The sequence below is a fragment of the Protopterus annectens genome, chromosome 1.part0 (assembly GCF_019279795.1).
Source record: "Protopterus annectens isolate FY-2018-M chromosome 1.part0, PAN1.0, whole genome shotgun sequence".
Classification (NCBI taxonomy): domain Eukaryota; kingdom Metazoa; phylum Chordata; order Ceratodontiformes; family Protopteridae; genus Protopterus; species Protopterus annectens.
The window spans coordinates 1,809,376,208-1,809,398,538 of NC_056725.1; the positions used below are offsets into that span (position 1 = coordinate 1,809,376,208).

At 40.2% G+C, this 22,331-nt stretch overlaps 1 protein-coding gene across 2 annotated transcripts in view; it reads right to left on the reverse strand.

The window, feature by feature from the left end:
* LOC122800178 (WT1 associated protein) overlaps positions 1–20,401 on the reverse strand; it is a 1,433,819-nt gene extending 1,413,418 nt beyond the window's left edge. Inside the window, exon 1 of one of the 2 annotated variants that reach the window (XM_044069689.1) lies at positions 20,017–20,401. In XM_044069689.1, coding sequence (XP_043925624.1) covers positions 20,017–20,026 — 10 coding nt within the window. In that variant the 5' untranslated portion in view covers positions 20,027–20,401. Of the gene's footprint in view, positions 1–19,765; positions 19,918–20,016 lie in introns of those variants that run through there. The other variant, XM_044069693.1, reaches the window with a different exon arrangement.
* Positions 20,402–22,331: the final 1,930 nt, after the last annotated feature.

Below are 22,331 nucleotides of genomic sequence, written 5' to 3' on the forward strand. Positions count from 1 at the left end.
CTTCCAAATAATGGAAAGTACTTAGTACCCCTATCCTTTTCTACTCCCTTAATGACTTCCTCAATACGATTTAATGGATATTTCCCTTCCAAAACATTTTTAACCTTATCGCATTCAACCACAATCATTTTCTTCGGAGGTCATATCATTTTCTTCGGAGGTCATCCTGGAAGCCCTAATGAACTGTTCTTTTACTATACATCATTTTTGTTTACAAGTGTGTACACTGGTAAAATATAAATAAGAATTGGAAAAAGTACTCTTCCGAAAAATGGTAGATTTAAATCTGTTCTCCAACTAATTTATGTATAGTTACATAATTAATCACTGGATTCTCAACACAAGTAAATTTTACACATTTTGTAGTTTGACTCGTGTATAAAGTCCTTCAAATTCCAGAAAATTATCATATCGTCCAAAAAGCATTTATATAGGATAAAGTGTCGTCCATAAATACTAAACATAATTTTTTCTCCCAGTGAAATAAAATAACGGCATAGCTGAGGGCACAACTTGTCCCCATAGCTACGCCACTAATTTGCCTATAAAACTCTCACTCAAAAACAATAAAAATTAATTATTCTCTAGAATCATTTCCATTAAGGTTAAAATTGCTCTAAATTCATTGGAGGTAAAAAGTCCCTTTTCGGAAACAGCTTCTTCAAACTACTCAAGACCCAATTTATGGGGGATACTAGAAAATAAATCAATATCAATGATGGCAAACATAATCTTTCTTAAATAAAATCTCATTCACTACCTTAAGGAATTCCCATGAGTCTTTCGAAAAACCCGTACTACATAAATTCATCCTTTTTAACTTCTGATAAACAAATATAGCTAAATACTGGGTTTTATAACCACCTGCTGCTACAATGGGTCTCACTGGTGGACAAACTATCTTTACGAGTCTCGGGAGTCCCAAAAATAGAAGGGATTACAGGCTGAGTTTTCAAAAAGTTGTATTCATCAGGGCTGATGGAACCTTCCAATAAAGTGTACAGTCAATTTCACTGTAAGCAGTATGTATTTCATTTCTAGATATTTGTTCCTACCCATTATAGTATTACTTAATATTTCCACTTTCCCTATTTCTTCATTTAATTTCATTAAGCAACCACCTTTCATCCTTAGTCAAATTAAAACAATTTCTATTAGGATTTACAATTCTCTTAACTCTTTCAATTAGTACCTCAAATTTTTTAATGGAGGGTGTACAGCGGGGTTACAGGTACTTTTCCTCCTTAAAGTTAAATCCTTTCCACCAGTTTCACTCTTACTGGAGAATAAAAACTCCATCAATTTATTAACATCGCATTTTGTACTAAGTAGGTATTTAAAACCCTTTATAAATAAGACTAAAATATACCGGACTAAAAACTATTACTGTAATTAAATATCCGGTAACAAATATACCCCATTAGATACTTCACTTATCCTTTCTTCTACATCATAACTTACACCTATGCTACATTCAGTTAATACTTTGCCCTGTTGTGGTTCAAGGACTGATTTCTTATCAGCTCTGACTATCTTAAATGGGGGTAAAGGGTCATCATACCTGAAGTTGTTACTATCCCTCCTAGCCATATTAGGGTAAGGCAACTCTCCCCCATCTTGTCTGTCTTGTACTCCATCATCCCTATCCCAAAGATGTTTATTATATATATACTTGAATTTAGGATAACTTCGCCCATCCTTATATTCTTCCTCATCCCTTAAATATGTTTTACTCTCTTACCACCTTACATCAATTTTAGCTTTAATATCTGCATATTTTCTTCTCTCATCATCTATAGTGTTTATAAGATCGCTAGTGATAGTTATTTCCATAAATAACATTTCCATAAATAACATTTCCTTTTTGTTATTCTTAATAGCCTTCAAAATATTAAACACACACTGTTCAAAAATATTTAACAATTCTTTATGAAAGATCCTTCAGCAACATTATTCGGGTATTTATCTATCCTTAAAATTTAGGAACCATCTTAGCTTACAAGTATTCATTAAGGTACCAATCATCAATTTGCAATGATTTGTATTTAATAAATACAAAACATGATAGCCCTATCATTAATATATTTTTCATAATGTTTAAGAGAAAATTTATAGTCTCGCAACCACTTTGACAAGTCATAGTCTTTGGTACTAGCTTCCAGACCATTAACACCTGTTGTTGGAACGAACAGTACCATCACCATTAGCAGAAAATACAATATTAGAGACACCTTTAGGACATCGCTGTTTGTCCTAGGGTCTTGCACCTTCCTTAATATCAGGAATCCACAAACGGCTTCCGCCAGACTTTCCACAGGTGAACGGAGCATCCTAGAAGGGTCAAATCACCCAACCAGCTCCCATCACCAAAGACCGCCGAACTCCCTCCTGGACTTCCGGTTCGCTCATAACCCACTGAAATAGAACTTCCTGGCTACCAGGCAACAAGAGATGTACAGGCACTTGAGGTACAATCCAAATGGTTGCTAGTCAACAGCTTGACTAACTGGGTTAACTCCCACGTTAAATTACCGATACTGTTCTGCATGAACACCAATTCCTGAATTTAATTGAGACAGATCAGAGGAAAAGCCATGGTCCGTCCACAAATCCTCTATATATAAAAAAAAAAAAACAAAAGGAGAATACAAGTGCCACCAGGAGCACACAAATGCTAACAAAAAATAATCTCAAAGGTAGTACACAGAGGCAGAACTGACCATGAACTTCAGCACCACGATTTTATTTACTGAAAATAAACGCTTACCTGGCTCACCGCGTTTTTCACCTCAAAAGACCGGGACTTTATCAGCACTAACAAACATACAAATCCTCCAAAGTCCTTAAATACACTTTTGTTAATTTATTAATATTAGATAAATAATTAAGATCAATTAGGGCAAACCATTACATCCAAAAACATTCTCTATTCACACTTAAAACTCAACACAAGTGTAATACATATTAAAACAATCACAATACAAATAGCAAATATACCTTGATCACAAACGAAAATAAAGGAATCCCAAAGAGATGACTGGTAAAACCAACAAGCGATTCCTGGTAAATCCAGTAACGTTTATTGCTCACACTTAATTAAAAGCAAAAATTCAAAAACACTTCATCAATACTGTGTACTTAGCGCTTTCACCCACAATTAATCTGGGTTTCTTCAGTACTCTGAAGAAACCCAGATTCATTGTGGGTGAAAGCGCTAAGTACACAGTATTGAAGTGTTTTTGAATTTTTGCTTTTAATTAAGTGTGAGCAATAAACGTTACTGGATTTACCAGGAATCGCTTGTTGGTTTTACCAGCAAATATACCTTACTTTGCTCTCAATCACTGAAGTCCTTTAAAACAAATAAAAAAATGAATAATAATGAACAGTACAGAGTTAACTATTTTCAAAGATCAAGTGTGGGTAAATCTAACAGGCTCTAACTCCCTCTATGCGACCTTATATAAAAATACAACCGTGAAATACAATCATGGATATCATGCTACTGGTAAGTAAATAGTGTTTTAATATACATTAAGTTTTGTTTGTGTTGAGCTTTAAGTACGAATAGGGAATGTTTTTGGATGTAATGGTTTGCCCCAATTGATTTTAATTTTGTATCCAACTAATCAATTACTTGTTTCTCTGATTGATTTTAATCAAGTGTATTTAAGGACTCTGGAGATTCTGTATGCTTCTTAGTGCTGATGAAGTCCCAGTCTTCTGATATGAAAAACGCAGTGAGCCAGTTATGCATTTATTTTATTTTTATTCAGTCAAAATCATGGTGCTGAAGTTCGTAGTCAGTTCTGCGTCAGTGTGCTACCTTTGGGGCTGTATTCAGGACACTTTCACTTAAGGAGTTTTTGTAGTGCTACTTGATTTCTCATACTTCTCCGAGTACGCTTGATATTATTCAGGGCACATGTTCGTAATCTGACTGGCTTTTCTCACCTCTAGTTACTACTGTAACGGGTCAGTCCATTTGCCCTTTCTCCAACACGATATCATACTGGAGTTTATTTAAAAATGGGGTTTACCCCCTACAAATCAAAAAGTAATTTTATTGAGTTCAATGAAACTACATTTTTCCAGTTTTAGTCTCATCATTTTGTTCACAGTGTGTTGGAGGCACTGGTCTTTAATCTAGCGACAGGAAGCTGTAAAATTTACTTAAAAACATATGTTCTATGTAATCCTTGCTGTGATTCCATATGACAAATGGGCTTACAAGAAACAAGCTCAAGGCTACACTGGTGAATTCTAGCCACCTACAAGCATATTGCTGCCAGTTACTGATTTTTATGTTTACGCTGGCTAGAGGCGGTGTGTATCCTGTGTAGTGTGGATGTTGTACTTTGCAAACAATACTGTAAACATAGCAGAATTTGGGGTGGGCATACACACCGCTCTGTATATAAACACTATCCTACCACCCATTTTAATAACCATGCAGGAATTTAAGCATTCATTCGAATTACCACTCCATCATCAGCAATTATAGGTACACAAGAAAGTACTAGGCTAGCTGCCCTTGTGAGACATTTAAAGCCTAGCTTCCCCTTTTTGTGCTTAAATTAACCTATCCCGTTTGGTACAAGATTGGCCTTACCATTCCCATGGTTGATAATATTAATCCTAATGAGAACAACTGTGATCAAACCATAAATAATTTCAAAGGATCCACGCACGGGATAAAGAATTTAGAAGCTGCCTCGGTCCATCAGTAGTAAGTGGGCAGTACTGGGGTAAAATTTTTGTTTCCCCAAACACAGACTCAAGTTGTGCTTGAACAGGACAGAGAATAACTGTATTTTATGGGGTTGGGGAGTCTGTTCCAGAGCAGCAGTAAACTCTGCAAGCTATACCTGTCCCTCCAAACTGTTCTACTGATGCTGCAAGAGAGATTTAGATCCCTGGAGAGAGTATTTCTGGGGCCACCTGACTTGATGATGTGCAGTAAATCCATTAGTACTGGGGCAAGAGGATGCCTTGTACACTAGACAAAGGAGTAGGATAAAGAAAGAGAACAGTGACAGGGCAGTTCATGTAAAATATGTTTAGGCTTTGTATCCTTCTGTTAAGTTCTCTCTTTGGACATCTCAGTTGTTGCATAGGTCTGAACTGGTACATGCCAAACAGGGCATGGTGTTCAACAATTGGCCTGAGGGCCAAGTAAAGGGGGACAATGACATCCCTATACCTAGGCACAATCCCTTTGTTTACAAGCTGTGCAATACAGAAGGACCCTCTTATAATAAACGTATGTTGGTCAAAAGTTAGGTTACTATATACAAGTTTCCAAATCCTGAACTAGAGAAACTCTTAGGGGTGCACTGCCAACATAGTAGTTCCTTACGATAAAGAACTTATCAAAGTTTACAATAATACTTTTTTCAGCACGTCCATAATTTTAGCACCAGTTATTTATTTAGGACAAATCTTCCTAAAGGTCTGGGGGGGGGGGCAAATCCCAAGGAGGAAAGACAACCCTGATCAGTATCAGCAAGAAACTAAGGTTCCTCATAAAATCACCCAAGGCTAACTTCAAAAGAAATAAAGAAAAACAGCCAAGGATTTGAAAGATAATCACAAAGCCTTCTTTAGCTATTTCAAGATTATAAGTGGCAACTTGCAGATATGCGCTGAGCTAGTGCAAAATAGCACAAAATATACTGTACCTACTGATACTGCTAACATCCTGACAGATTCAGTGCAAACTTCACCCCCCTCTCACCCCCAAAAGGGCCCACAACAATACCACAAAAGTGTAGTGTCCCAGAAATCACAGACGCACAGGTGAAAACAGCCCTTTCAAAAGCACAGCGTCAATGGAGCCAGATGGTGTCCCAGGCTGCGTCTTGCAAGAAATACAGAACAAACTAACCCCCCCCCACCTAAACACACTGTTCAACCTTAGCCTCTCCACAGGCTACGTGCCCATAGAATGGTGCACAGCAACAGTTATTCCGCTCCACAAAGGAGGGGCCACAACTGACCCTGGTAACTATTGCCCCATAAGCCTGACTAGCCTGGTCTGCAAGCCTATGGAGAACATCATGGAACTCATTAAAGACATTGTGAAACCTTGAAACACTTGACCCGACCCAGTTCAGCTTTGTTAAGGGCAGATCATGCCTACTAAACCTGGCTGACTTCTTTGAGACAGTCACCAAGGCCATAGAGGAGGGGAAGGTGGTTCACACAGCCTACCTTGACCTCAAGGCTTTTGACACCATTCCCCACTCGGGAATTATAGAAAAACTCACCAGCCTGAACATAAATCCCTACGTCATGAGATGGGTTGTCAACTGGCTTACAGACAGAACTCACACGGTAAGAACAGCGGGCTCCAGGTCCGACTCTAAACCAGTCACAAGTGGTGCCCCACAAGGCTCGATCCTGGGACCCCTACTGTTCGGCATATACTTCTCAGAAGTACAGGCAAACACAGGAGGACTATGGCTAACCAAGTTCGCAGATGACTGCAAACTGGGAGCCATAATGGACTCTGGCTGACGCAGACATTCTCCAAAATGGCCTTACTGAGACAGACACCTGGTGTCTAAGTCACGGTCTCAAGCTAAATGCCAAAAACTGCACAGTCATCCTGTTTGGGGAAAAACAAAACACCCATGAATTACCACACAGGTGGCAGCCCCCTTAATACAGAAGAGGTAATAAGAGATCTGGGGACCCAGGTAGATAGTAATCTCTCCTTTGACATTCATATTGTCAAAGTAGTTAGGAAATCCTTCTATGTAGCCTACCCAATTACTAAAGGGTCCACATGTAGAAATAAAGAGGTTATAGTGCCCCTCTACTCGTCACTCATCAGACCCATCAGAGAGTACAATGCCCCATTTGGGATGTACCTCACAAGACACTTCCAACAGCTGGAAAGACCACAAAAGTACCTCACCAAGAGGATTACTGGCCTCAAACATATGGCCTATGCAGCCCGACTGGAAAAACCCCGTCTGTACTCAGTGGCATCTTACTCAGAGGTGATCTCTACCCGACTTACAAAGCCACATTCAACTCAGAATTGATGGACATGCTCCACCTAAAGAAATCCAAGTCACTGCGTGCCACTGGCTCTAGTGAGCTAAACCTCGCCACAACAATAAATGAAACATGCTGGAGGGATAGGTTCATGTCACAGAGACTCCCCATGCTTTGGAACAAAATTCCCAACTACATTAGGCAGAGCCCCTCACTAACACTCCAAGAGAAACCTTGACGAATGGATGGGTAACAGAAAATACACCCCTGGGATCACTTCATTGGCTCTTCTTGACAGAGGCTCAGTTAATTAATCAATGGGGTGGCGAAAGATGACATTTTGGCTAGGCTTATAAATGCCCTTGGGCAGACAGCCTAGTACCTACCTATGAAGGGCAGCCATATAACTTGGGAGATCCAATGACTTTTCCTAGCTTAATGTCATCTGAAAACAAACCATTTGGTACTGGCTTTTACTTCATAAATAATAGAGGCCAAATAGGAGCGGTCCCAGCACATAACCCTGGGGACTAAACCGGTGACTGGTCTCTGTGGCAGTAATTTCCCATATTTTGGATTTCCTACATTCTGTAATGTTTTACTTAGCTTTTCTACTATGCCCAAGTGGAGAAGGTTGTCAAAAGTTTTGTCAGGTCAAGACATACAATGTGTACGGTTTTGCCTTCATCCATTGCTTTGGTGACCTTTTCAAAGAAATCCACCAGGTTGAGAACGCATGACCTGCCCTTGAATCCAAACTGAAGCGGGTCAGGTGTTTGGAGGTTCCGTATGTCCTGATACATTTCATAAGTCTTTCCATGGCTTTGCACATGAAGCTGGTCAGACTTTTGGGTCTATGGAAGGTCTTTGCAGGGATAGGACTGCAGCTCTTCTCCATTCTTTTGACACAAAGCCTGTAAAAAGGCAGAGACTGAACAGTGTTGGGGTGGGGCTAAATTGTGCTTCATGCTATTTAAGATGCAGCTAGGAATATTGTCAGGACCCATCGATGCAGTATTTTTTTAAGTTCGACTAGCACTTTCAGGACTTTTGTCAACAGTGGAGGCAAGCCAGTTTCAGGTACATCTTGAGGGACAGAAGGGTAAAGTTAGAGCTAAATTTAATCGGTAAGAAGGTTTACATCTTCAGCCTTGGTGTATGTAACATTGTTCACAATTAGCTCAGCACACTGTTGCATTGTGCTTTTGAGACTACAAACAAAAAGGGAAGGCATCACTGATCAGTATTAGCAAAAAACTACGGGCACTCATAAAATTGTCTAAGGCCAGCTTAGAGAGAAAAATTGCACAGGACACTAAGGATAAATCACAAGGCTTTCTTTAGTTATGTTAGGAACCTGGGTGGGAATTCCCAGATATGCTCAGAATTAGTCCAAAATGACAAAAAATACACTGAACCCACAGATATTGCCAACATCCTAGCTGACAGGTTCAGCGCAAACTCCCCCCCCCACCAAAAGGGCAAATATCTATCCCAGCAGAGTGCTGCCCCCCTGACATCTCAGATGCTCAGGTAAGAGCCGCCCTCTCCAAAGCAAGAAACACAGCATCAATGGGACCAGATGTTGTCTCGGGCTGCGTCCTACATGAACTCCAAGAAGAGCTAAACCCAAACATAAAACTATTGTTCAATCTCAGCCTTACTACAGGATATGTGCCCAAAGAGTGGCGTACAGCAACAGTGGTCCCTCTCCATAAAGGTGGTGCCTCAACGGATCCTGGAAACTATCGCCCCATAAGCCTGACTAGCTTGGTCTGCAAAGCTATGGAAAGGATTATCATGGACCTCATAAATAAAGATATTGGGGACCTACAGACACTGGATCCTACCCAGTTCGGCTTTGTTAAGGGCAGATCCTGCCTCTTAAACCTGGTTGATTTCTTTGAAACAGTCACCAAGGCGATTGACAAGGGGAAGGTGGTCCACACAGCCTACCTGGACCTCGCAAAAGCCTTCGATACAATACCCCACTCGGGCATTATAGATAAGCTCACCAGCTTAAATATAAACCCCTATGTCACTAGATGGATTGCAAACTGGCTCAAGGACAGGACCCACATGGTTAGAATTGCTGGAGCCATGTCAGACTCCAAACCAGTTACAAGTGGTGTCCCACAAGGCTCAGTCCTGGGACCTCTCGTTCGGTATATATTTCTCAGAGATACAGGCCAACACGGAAGGACTGTGGCTGACCAAGTTCGCAGATGACTGCAAACTGGGCGCCATAATTGACTCTCCAGCCGACACAAGCATCCTCCAAAAGGGCCTCATAGAAACAGACAACTGGTGCCAGAGCCATGGCCTCAAGCTAAATGCCAAAAAGTGTATAGTCATCCCCTTTGGCAAAAACAAAGTGCCCACAAACTACCACATAGGTGGTAATCCATTAAGTACAGAAAAAGTAATTAGGGACCTGGGGACCCAAGTTGATAGCAATCTCTCATTTGACAACCACGTGGCCAAAGTGGTTAGAAAAACATTTTATATAGCCCACCTAATCATGAAGGGATTCACATCTAGATCAGGGGAGGTCATCGTGCCTCTTTACTCATCCCTCATCAGGCCCATAATTGAGTACAATGCCCCTTTTGGGATGTACCTTACAAGACACCTACAGCAACTGGAAAGACCCCAAAAGTACCTCACCAAGAGGATCAAAGGGCTCAAACAGATGTCATATGCTGCCCGGTTAAAGAAACTCCAGCTCTACTCAGTGGCATACCGCCTGTTCAGAGGCGATCTGTGCCTGACGTACAAAGCCACGTCCAACCTGGAATTAATGGACATGCTGCACCTAAGAAAATCCAAATCCCATCGAGCTATGCGCTCGAGAGACTTGAACCTCAGCACTGAAATAAATAGGACATGCTGGAGGGACAGATTCATAACCCAGAGGCTCCCTTCACTCTGGAATAAAATCCCAGTCCAGGTTAGGCAGTCCCTCATTGACTCTCTTCAAGAGGAATCTTGATGAGTGGATGGGAGATGGTAGGTTTACCCCGGGTATCACTTCTGTGTCACTGTTAGACAGAGGCACAGTATACTAACCTCGAAAAAGGGCATAGCAAAATAAGTTTAAAATGGGTGGCGAAAGTCAAACACATTCTGGCTAGGCTTATAAATGCCCTAGGGCAGATAGCCTAGTATGAACCTATGAACAACTAAAAAAATGCCTTATAACTGACTTTGGCTTGAGTAGCTATATCAGCTTCAAACTTGGCTTGGTGGATTTTATTAAGCTCCTGAAAGCACTTAATAAAATAACTGATTTTAAATCTTGCTGCAAGTCTCTAAGTGGTGTTTCTGTTTGATAGTTGTGTGTGTACCACTCATGTTTTTTCTGGAGGTTACTCGTTTATTTCAGTTACAAGGGCTCTAACATTGTGGAATGAATCTCCTTACTTTTGGTCAAAATTCCTTTCCTTTTACTACCAAGCTTGTTGACATTATGGTTATACCATGCGAGCAGGTTTCTGGGATTTGCTTTGCACTTGTTCCAATGGGGTACAGCCTCATCTATACAGTTGTTTACATGCTGACACTATTGTGGGGCTTTGAAGCTTGCCAATGAAATAGAAGCAGTTAGTCAGTCAAATACATTTCTAAAAGTACCTTGGATGGATGGATGGGATTTCTGGTTTCATTTACTTTATAGGAGATTGTTTAATGGTCAGACATAACAAGGGATGAAGATATGCAAGGAACAGTGCAAGATATTGTGAAGAGCATTATGGACACTATATACATATTGCCACCCCCAAGAACGCCTTAAATCTCTTATCTTTATACGAGACTGTTTAATGGTCAGACATAACAAGGGATGAAGATATGCAAGGAACAGTGCAAGATATTGTGAAGAGCATTATGGACACTACATTCATATTGCCACCCCCAAGAACGCCTTAAATCTCTTATCTTTATACTGCTCACCGCAGTAGAAAATACTCATGTTGCACACATCCCATCCCACAAACTGCCAACAATACATTTTCCTAAAATAGAAAAATAAAGCCAAGTCTAGTGGAAGACATTAGTGACATAATGATCAAGATTCTGTATATAAACCAAGATTAAACTTAACAAAATGAGATAAAAAATTGTGATGTATAACTAATCTACAGGAAAGTCCCCAGGAATGGATGGTATTCCTGTGGAAGTTGGAAGCTAGAAGGGAAGACAAAGATCTGGAAGGTTTTGTTTAAATGGTATTTTTAGAGGAGAAGGAGTACCAATATCCCGGAAGAAAGCAGTGGTAGCTGTAACACCTAAAGAAGGTTAAGATCCATTAGACCAAGCTTCATACAGGCCCATTTCAATATTAATTATAAAAAGTGTTCATGCCTATAATGGCTAAAAGAATGACAATTAATGCCAAAACTGATAGATATGGATCAGTGATTTTGTGGAAGGCATCTGACAATAGCAACAGAACACCGATGATCCACAGGGAAGCAGAATGTAAGAAGACACCATTGTTGTTTGTGGGGGGTCTTGATGCAGAGAAAGCATCTGACAGACAGAGTAAGCTGGGATTTTTATGAGCAGGACAATGGAAGCATTTGCCTTTCCTGAAAGAAATTATGAGGTTGATTAGGAGGCTATATAAGGGATCAGAGGCAAAAATTAGAGTGAGTGGGGTCCTCTCTGATAACGTCCATTTGAGCAGAGAAACCAGGCAGGGTTGTCCTCTCTCCCCTTTATTTGCATTATATTTAGAACTGGCAAAGAAAATAAGGGACGCAGAAATTCAAGGATACAATTGGTAGTCAAAGGGTGGAGCTATCTGCAGATGGTATTATTTTATACCAGACAACACCAGAAAGAAACATTACAGCATTGTGGAACATTTTGAACAGTTTCAAATCTTTTCCGGATACAAAATTAACGGAACTAAAACAAAAGCGACAGCGGTAAATTATGTATCCACACACAAAACTGGTTCAGCAATATCCATACTTATGGGGACATGATAAAATTAAATATTTAGGAGTATGGATTAAAAAATTATTCTGGTGTGGCAGCCAAGGATATCTGGGAAGAGACTAAACAAAAGACAACACAAAAACTGAGAAAATGGAAGCTTTGTTATGTGGAAATGGACAGCAAGATAAAAGCAGTCAAGATGTTTTTAGTCCCTTTAGTCTTATACACAGGTCAGGCATATTTTTATCAACCAGAGGAGTAGTTGTGGCTAACAATTAATAAAGCGCTGAACGATTTTACCTGGGACGGGAAGACAGCAAGAATCAAGTGGGATAAAATTACTCTTCCAGTAAAACAGTGCAGATCCCAAATTTGAAGAGGTACTTCAAAACTACACAGTTAAGGCTCCTACACATAGCACAAGCAGAAAACTAGAATTCAAAGTGGAAAGGGATTATGTTGAAACAGGGGTGAAGCTCAAGAAACAAGGAGAGACCGATTTTGGATGCATGCCTTTAAGGACAACAGTAATCATACAGATTACTGTAATCTATAAAGTAGCAGAAAGTATTCTAAGAACTAAGCCATCACAGGAATGGAGAAAGGAGATTCTGCCGATAGGGATGACTGCAATTAGGGATATACACAATAGAGGACTGGAATCTATTGGTGAAAACTGACAAAGGAACCAAAGTATTGGGAGCCAATAACTAGAGGGGAGAAAGTAATAGAATGGCAAGATGCCAAGAATTTATTTGGACTGCAGGTTAGAGTGCGCCTTCCCTATCAAGGATGAATATCTGAATACAGGCAGAGAGAAAGAAATAAGAGGGTCCTAAATGAAAGACCAGCACTGGTAGAGTTTTTAGTAGAATCTGGAACACAAGCTGCCATTAAAAAAGGAATACTTAATACAGCATACAAAATATTGCATGACAACTACAAGAACCAGAAGAGGTTAGAAAAGATTGGGAAGACAGACTGGATAAGCAATTCACAAAGAAGCAATGGGAGGATATACGTATGTCTCCCAAAAATGCAACAACATCGCAACAACATCTAGAAGATTTAGAAATTTTAAATATTTTTATACCCCAAGTAGACTCTACAGAATTTTTCCTCATACTTGGGAACATATATTCTGGGAGTGTGGTGGCTTGGTGGACTTTAAAGGATGCCCTGCGGGATGCACGGTTGGTGATGCTGGGTGGGCAGATTGGTGCGACAAGAGACATTGCCTAAACATAAGGCCTTGCGTCCAATTACAGTGGGTGCGAAAAAAGCAATTGCTAGGAAATGGAAAACAAAATCTCAACAATATCAGTAGTAGTGATTACAGTAAAACAGATAAAACAACTGGAATGTAAATGTTTAGAAAAGGGTAGGAGCAAACTACATAGGAAAAAATGTGAATTGTGGGAACATTACATACAGTGGATGAATGAGATTTAAAAGAAGGCAGGATTTGACTGAGTTATGTAATGTCTGACTGAAAATGATTGGGTAGATTCTAAGTGATGTTGTGATGCCCCACCACCTCTGGGCCAGTAATCAAGGAGCCTCAATCCTCACCACTGGCACCTGTGGGGAACATTAACTGGGAGGAAAACATGTACACACACTCACTATACAAGATGCAGCTCTCTACGTAAAGCACAATTTCCCTTAACAGAACACAGTCCACAAACAGTTTTTCTCTCTCTCCAGATCACCACTGGCACAGCTATACAGCTGAGTTTTTAGCCAGGGTCCCAAGCCAAGTCCTCCAACACTTTCCCTGTCCAACCAGTGTTTTGTCCCCCTGTCCAAGTAGCTGACACACACACCTGGGAAAGGCTGGCACAGGTTTACTAGCTATGCCCCCTCTTACGCAGACTATAAGGTAGTTATCACTGCCACCAGAACCCCTTGCCAGCTACTTTAAGGCCCTTAACAAAGGGTACCCAGTTTTACTGAGCAAAATTAATATTAATGGTAGTTTGACCAACAGCAAGATTATTAGGAGTGGCTCACAGTATCACCAAATAAATATGCAAATACCTCTACAAAGATCAGCCATAATGAAAGGTTTAAATAAAAATCAAGACAATAAAATAATTACTATTCATTACATATTTAATAGAGCAAAGCAGATGATGTGGTGAATGGTCCTGTCTTGTTATCAGGCCCAAGACAGAATACTCTAAGACTTCTCAAAATAATATCTAAAACATTACATTTGGGATAGCTTGCATAACATCACTTATGGTCACCTGACTTCTAGGTTCTCATGCAAACCCCAATTGCTGAAAGCTGACAGGATTTAGCCCCTACCTGTAAAAACAAACAAACACACGCTTTTGCTCAGATCTGTGGCAGGTACTGGAAGTCATAAAACAATTTCATATCGCCATGCTACCAGAGTAGTAATCAGCTCACCCCAAAGACAACACAGAAAGCTTCCCAGTACAGACTGTGCATCTCTGGCTGCACTGAAACCTGTGAGATAGCATCTTTATGGCCTAGCCTATACAGTGATTTAATTTCAGATATTTTTTTTTTTAAAAGTTTGCTGGACTGAGGTTAACATCCTGACTTCAAGTATTGTCTGTTAAAACATTCTGTTCTTTCCAGTAGGGCACACTGTGGATACATTTCAAAGACAAACACTTTACAAATACCTTTTCAACACAAATGTCTGTACAAATGAGTTTGACATATTAGAACTGTAGGTCATGTGTATATTTGTAACAAGACCATCTTGTAAAAATCTGCTGCAAATCCGTAAGTCAAACTCCACTCGCGCAAGGCCTCAACCTGGTCTGTGACATTAACAGAACTTGTCGGCGGGATGTCTTCCATGGCCAATAGCCTAGTATCATCATATGAACCTATGATATTCACAAATGACAGTTATTTACAAACTTCCAGCTAGCTGTGCTGGCAGTACCTCCTATCGTCACAGAAGTATAAGGTTTGCAACTGGAGTATCATGGTATGGTTTGTGATGCAAAATGCTTGCAGCCAGGATTCTGGCTGTGTGGCTCGATTTCAATTATAAAAGTGTACGATTGCTTATGTCGTGATGGTTTAATAAAGATGTCTCATTTAAAAAGGGGGGGGCAAGAGCTGAATAATTTATGTCATGATGCCTAGATTATATGACATATAGCAATATATGTGAAGTAAAATGTTTGTTAATGTTAAATTTAACACAATTTGATTACTTTGGTATAAACATAAATAGTGCCTGTGTCACAAAAAAAAATTATATATATTTCACACAGACATATATATTACACACATATATCACACATTAAACATTACAAAAACAATCTTCACTACACAAAGGAGTATTTGAAAAAGCAAATGGACAGTATGTCAGCTCTACAGTAGGAAAGCAAATGGACAGTATGTCAGCTCTACAGTAGGAAAGCAAACAGACAGTATGTCAGCTCTACAGTAGGAGAGCAGATGAAAAAAAGCACCATTCTGGTGGATAATTTATACAAATCGCTAATGAGCTACCAAGGAAAAAAACACAAATAAAACACACAACTGGGTATACAAGAAATGAAACATCTTTTATTTCAGATTTCTAGAACAATTTTTGAAATCAGTGGTGAAAACCTCAAGTCTCACACACCAAGTTCTGTAATCTCACAACAAATTTCAAGTACACAAACCAGACTCCCACCTCAGGCATAGACAAGAGCAAAAACATGCTAGGCAGCATGCCTACTTATAAAAGGGATTTTTACCCTTTTATTTCACAGCTGCAGCACCTCTGACAATCAGTAGTCTGCTGTCACCACACTTGCAGTTCCAAGCAACAATCCAATACCCACCTTGGGTTTGGAATCATGGCAGTGAAGGTGGAGACTAAGCCATACCCAGTATCTATCACCAGCAGGCTGGTAAGGACAATGACACTGCAACACTAGTGGTGGAGCATAACAGTACCTGCATCATCACCCTTGCCACTTACCTGGCCTTGTTTCTGGCTTTACCGCCCTCAAGCAATTTATCTTCTGTGGGACAGGTAAACACTGAAATGTACCCTTCAAGAATGTGCCTGCCTTGGGACCTGGAGTAGCCACACTTGCATAGTAATCCCTTTCCCAGTTATAGCTTATAGCCCCAGCTTCTGCAGGGCTTGACAAGCCATTTGCCATCTTCTGCTCCCCAGCATAGGCACACCCACCCTACCTAACCAGTCAAGTGACTGTGCATCAAAAATAGGAGGCCTGCACTACAGTCAGAATCCTATTTCTCTACACTACTGACAAAGTCTTTTAACAGGAATAGTTAAATTCTCCATCTCACATTGCCTACTTAGCGGCGATCTCTGCTTGACTTACAAAGCCATGTCTGACCCAGCTCGGTTAGAAATCCTATGAAATCCCTCCACTCCACACGCTCCAGAGACCTCAACCTCATTACCACAATCAACAGAACAAGCTGGAGGGACAGGTTCATAACTCAGAGACTGCCCATGCTATGGAACAGACTTCCCCATACATGTCAAACAGAGAACCTCACTGGCCCTCTTCAAGAGAGATCTTGACGAGTGGATGAGAAATAGAAAATTCACCCCGGGGATCACTCCAGTAGCTCTACTCAACAGAGGCACTGGGAACTAAGGTCGGGTGGCACGATGCCAGGGTAATCCTATGGGCCAGGCTTGTAAAGGCTCCAGGGCCATTAGCCTGGTACACATCTATGAACCTATAACATTCATTCATTTTCCAAAAACTGACTACTGTTTACAGGATGACTTGGTCAACAGGTGCAAGGCTTGGAAACTCATTCTGGGCAAGTGCTAATCTACTAAATTCATAATACAATTTAAACATGTAAAAAACTTACAATTATGAAACTTTCAAAAACTGACTTGCACATGGATATTAACAGTTCTGAAAAAGGCAGTAAAAAGAAATACACACACGCGCATGTGTGTGTGTGTGTGTGTGTGTGTGTGTGTGTGTGTGTGTATGTATATATATATATATATATATATATATATATTTATTTATTTATTTATTTATTACACACACAGATTTTATACATATATATATATGCATACATACACACAATCTCTCTTTGCTAATGTTCGATACAATCCATCAACACTGAAGTAGGATAAACATATACAAAGAGGAATACCAGATCTCTGATAATGTTCTACACAGTTAATTTACACACCTTCAATAACTAAACAAACAATGCTCATAAAGGACTCCACGGTCATAAAAGTTAGGGGGAAAAAAAAAAGACAAAAATTAAATACGTTAAAATAAAATGGACCTACTCCATTTCAGAAGCAGACATTTTTATCAAAGAGGTTTGGCTCGTCAACGACAAAAGCTTCATTCAACAGAATGTTAACCAAGCACAGAGGACAACAATTACACATACACCCTCCCTTTACACCACCCTCTCTGTTCAACAGCCAGAGTCTTTAACAGTACTCAGTTATACAATGAGACACGTGATGCATTATTACCATAATGCTGTGTTAACTATCAAAATAAAACATTAGAGAGTTCTTAAGGAACCGCGTGCCTAGCGTTTGACACCATCTGCCTGATGTGGGGCAGTGAGCAAAAGCCAGGCAATCCTTTCAACAAAATCGGAAAAAAAAAAAAAGTCAACATGGATTAGTGCTCTACCCTTGTTAATAACAAATATTGTTTACTCTGTCCACAGGCAACCAAAGATGATCTTCAAGCCAGCCCCATTTTCCTCACTCACTTAGCTCACACCCATTTGCACAAACCTCACCACACACCTCTAGTCCGCCCTCATCCATCTCGGTCCCTCTCATTTCTCATCCAATCATAAACTCTCCACATCACACCCCCTTCCTCCAGGACTTTATCAACACCTCCTCAGTCCTCCTCCTTCTAATCCCACTTTTAACACCACTTCTAAATGCATCTTAATACACTTTTTCTCAAATCCCCCCATACCTTTCCCCATTATACCAAATAATGCCCCCTCCCACACACAAACATCCACTTTTCTCAGAACGTCACCATGACTTTCTTTACTCATGCCTACCTTTCTATGTTCTCTTAAATGAATCAATTTGGAAGAGAATACACCAGACATGTTACACCTCCAACTACAGAACTAACAGTTTTGCCTTATACTGCAGTCTTACTGTATTGCTCCATTTGGTTTTGTGAAGCATTTAGTTCAAATTAAGTCACTCTCTGGGTCTCTGCTACAGTACATCTTTACACTGCATTATGTAAATTGACAGTGTTAACAGAGATTTTCTCCCCAACAGCTCTGAAGAAAAGGGTCATCTACATATGTCTAATAAGAATATATTGGTTAACAAATGCAAATTAAAAAAAAAAAGACAGATGTGTGCAGTGGGATTATGTACTTTACATGTCAACACTACCTCCAATAGTCAAAACAACTTGTCAGTGCACTGCTCGTTTCTTAATTATTAAGTGTACCCCCCAAAGAACACAAGCTACTCTCAACATCACATGTACGCACGGCTCTCAACCAAGTCAGGGACAAATCCATAAATAATTTGGGACACTTAAAATATCAGTGCTATTAAACTGGGGCATTAATATAATAAGAGAATGTGGCTTAATATACATTTTATGAAGCAAAACAATTTTTCTCTACAATTACTGTCATTTATTGAAGATAATTCACCACATTTTCTCCAAAGGTCATCTGTTTTAAATGGAATTATGAGGGACAGAGCAAAAATTTCAGTCAAAAAAAAAAATCAGGGACGGTTCAGAGGTATGTAGGATTACGCCCTTAAAGAAATCAAAAATTAAATGAAAAAAAAATAAATGTAAACTATACAATGTAAAGTACAAGCGAAAAGATGTGTAAATAATTGCAGCCTGTACGTTCTGCACATAATTAGATGAGGGAATGGAGAATGTTATCAAAATAGAAGCTTAAACACGTTAGTAAACAGAATTGCACCGTGACTTCAAGAAATACGTCCGTTATATTACAGATAAATATTGAACCTCAAGTCCACTATTATCGTGGTCTCATACGGGAGTGCCAAATCTGTATTTTTACGGGGGTGCACTACAGAAATTCTGATCGCCACTAGCCTTACGCTCCATTTGTAAACTGTGCACAACGAGCAAGTGAAAACACATGCGATGCATTGCTGCAGATAATCTGATCTCTGCAAAACCTTGATGTCCCCCCCTTGCAGGACACTGTCCATGCTACCATTATAAAGGATCTCAGTTTTGTATGGTGAAAAAATACTCCCTCCTCAAATGCTACAAAACAGAAGTGCAATGCATTACAAGTGAAAACAACACACGGCAGCGACCCGTTTTTAAAATATACATGGAAAGATACTCAAAATTCTCACAGCAACCCACAGTGCCACTGTACAACTGAAAATGAGAGAATAGTTTAAACGCCCCCTAAGCAAATTCCTCAGCGGCACCATTTTTGGATGGGATACCTTCATCTTTAGCAATCAATGCTTCTAAACGCATTTCACACTGACACCACCGAGAAATCAAATTTGCCCACCCCCACCAAACCATATCTACATCTTAACTGAAGTATTGTTACAGTCTCTGCTTTGCTCGGGGGGAATTAATGGCACAAAACAGACAACAGTCAGAGAAATACTCGCATATTAGCATACCCTCTAATAATTTTCGCACAAAAAAACAAAAGCATAAGGCCTAATCCACCACTACTGGGTATCCGCCCTCTTCCCTCATGCTCTAGAATGGCTTCGCCGTTTTCTACTAAGCAGACCAGCAAGCCCAACTTATCGGGGTAAAAATCACCGACAGCCAAGACTCCCCCCACTTACCTTTAATAACTATAATAATAATACAGTAGCCAGGATTGCCTCTGGACGCAAAATTAATATCACCCAGGTAAAAGATTCTATAAGTCACGATATCTTTCTTAGCCTCTTGTTTTGCAAAATCTTGCTACAAAATGGCGCCTGAAAGGAAATAAAAGTCGTACGGCTGTCAGAAGTACAGAGCACCGCCCCTTATTCACCTAAACCGTACTAATCCCACGTTTTCTCTATTCAAATACTGACTGTCACATTACCTGAAAACATATAAGTAACTTTATTAGTGCTGTTTCTTCCCTGTAGTAAAAATACAATCGTCCTCTCTTTAACGCTCTTTCCAACTCACTATAAAATAATTAAGTGACTGGACCCACGTTGTAAACAAAGCAATCTGTTCTGCCGTAAACTGCTAAGGGAGAGCGATATAGCACTATAACTGCAAATGCGACCTCAAGCTTTAGAGAAAACTCTTCTTTTCCTGCAGAACGTGCTGTATCTACAGCTACTCCCTAATGGCTTTGTCCCAACTGAAATGTTTTTTCATGTGGCAAGAATTGAAAGCAACGAACAATCGTAGTTTAAAAATCGAAACGCCTTTGCTAAGTAAATACAGTAATAGTAAATACAACGTGCCCATTATTTTGAACTATTTTAGTCTTTATCCTCTGTGTTTTTGAACGAAGACATTAAAAATACGTATTTTTGCTGCTCTTCTGCTTGTGCGTACATACAACCAGTTGTAATGGTCAAGGTAATTTCCTCTAATAGTACATGTCTACATATCCTAGCAATGTCTGAGACCCAAACTTCTTAACTGTCAAGAATTTAACAAAATGTCTAGAACTAATATAATTTTGTACTTGCATGTCATACGTTTTACTCAGATTTTAACCAATTTTCTATCCGCAGGGGAAATATAACAAGGGTCAGCAAGTGGGGTTTTCGCAATTTTTTTCAGACTGCTGCTGTCCGTAAGGGACATGGGCACCACCCCAGAAGTGAATTTGTAATTTTACATGCCTTGGACCAGATTGCGCTTGAAGATGGTCGGGGAAGGGCTCTGCTCCACATGAATAGCCAGAATAGGAAGCCTATTCCAGAGGAGGAGCAATTCCTGGAATACATACCTGTCTTTTCAGCATGATCTATTTATGTCAGAGATCAGGTGTAGATTTTTGGAACTGGTAACCCTCTTCCAAATTGCAAATATTCAAAATTTCCATCAGAGCTGAGTAAGAGACTGCCTTGTAAGTCAGGCACAGTAAGATCACCCCTCAGTTAGGTAGGAAACTGAATACAGTGATAGGGCTTTTAATTGGTCCACATATGACATGTTGGTTATAGGTTCATAGGTAGGTACTAGGCTATAGGCCATAGGGCCTATACAAGCCCAGCCAAAAAGGTACCATGGTTTTTGCCACCCAAGAAAATTATTTTCCTGTGCGACTGTCAAGCAGAGCCACAGAAGTGATCCCCGGGATGAAATTCTTATTTCCCATCCAATCATCAAGATTTTTCTTGAAGAGTGCTAATGAGGAGCTTTTGATATAGATAGGTAGTTTATTCCAGAGTATGGGAAGTCTCTGGGACAGGAATGTATCCCTCCAGCATGTTCTGTTTATTGTGGTGACAAGGTTTAGGTCCCTAGAGCATCTAGCTCGGAGGGATTGGGATTTCTTTAAGTGGAGCATGTCCAACAGCTGTGGGGTTTGACATAGCTTTGTATGTTACGCAGAGATCGCCTCTGAGTAGGCGATATGCGACGGAGTAAAGCTGGAGTTTTTTGAGATGGTCTGCGTAGTGCACCTGTTTGAGGCCAGTAATCCTCTTTGTGAGGTATTTCTGCGGCCTTTCCAGTTGTTGTAGATGTCTTGTGAGGTACATACCAAAAGGGGCGTTTTACTCTATAATGGGTCTAATGAGTGATGAGTAGAGGGGAACAATGACCTATTTTTTTCTGGATGAGAAACCTTTTGTGATGAGGTGTCCCACGTAGAAGGATTTCCTGACTACTGTGGCAATGTGATTATCAAAGGAGAGACTACTGTCCACCTGTGTCCCAAGGTCTCTTATCACACTTTTGGTGTTAAGTATACTACCGCCTATGTTGTAGTTCATGGGTACAGAGTTTTTACCAAAGGGGATGACCGTGCACTTTTTGGCATTGAACTTGAGGTCATGGCTTTGACACCAGGCATCTGTCTCAGTGAGGCCCTTTTGTAGGATGTCCACATCGTTAGAAGTTTCGATTAAGGCTCCTAGTTTGCAGTCATCTGCAAACCTCATTAGCCAAAGACCTTCTGTGTTAGCCTGTACTTCAGAGAAGCAGATACCAAACAGGAGAGGACCCAGGACTGAACCCTGTGGTACTCCACTTGTCACTGGTCTGAAGTCGGATTTGGAGTCTGCTACTTTCACAGTGTGGGTTCTGTCAGTGAGCCAGTTGGCAACCCATCTTATGACATAGAAATTTATACCTAGTTTAGTGAGTTTATCTATAATTCCAGAGTGGGGGATGGTGTCGAAAGCCTTTGCAACATCTAGATAGGCTGGATGAACCACCTTACCCTCA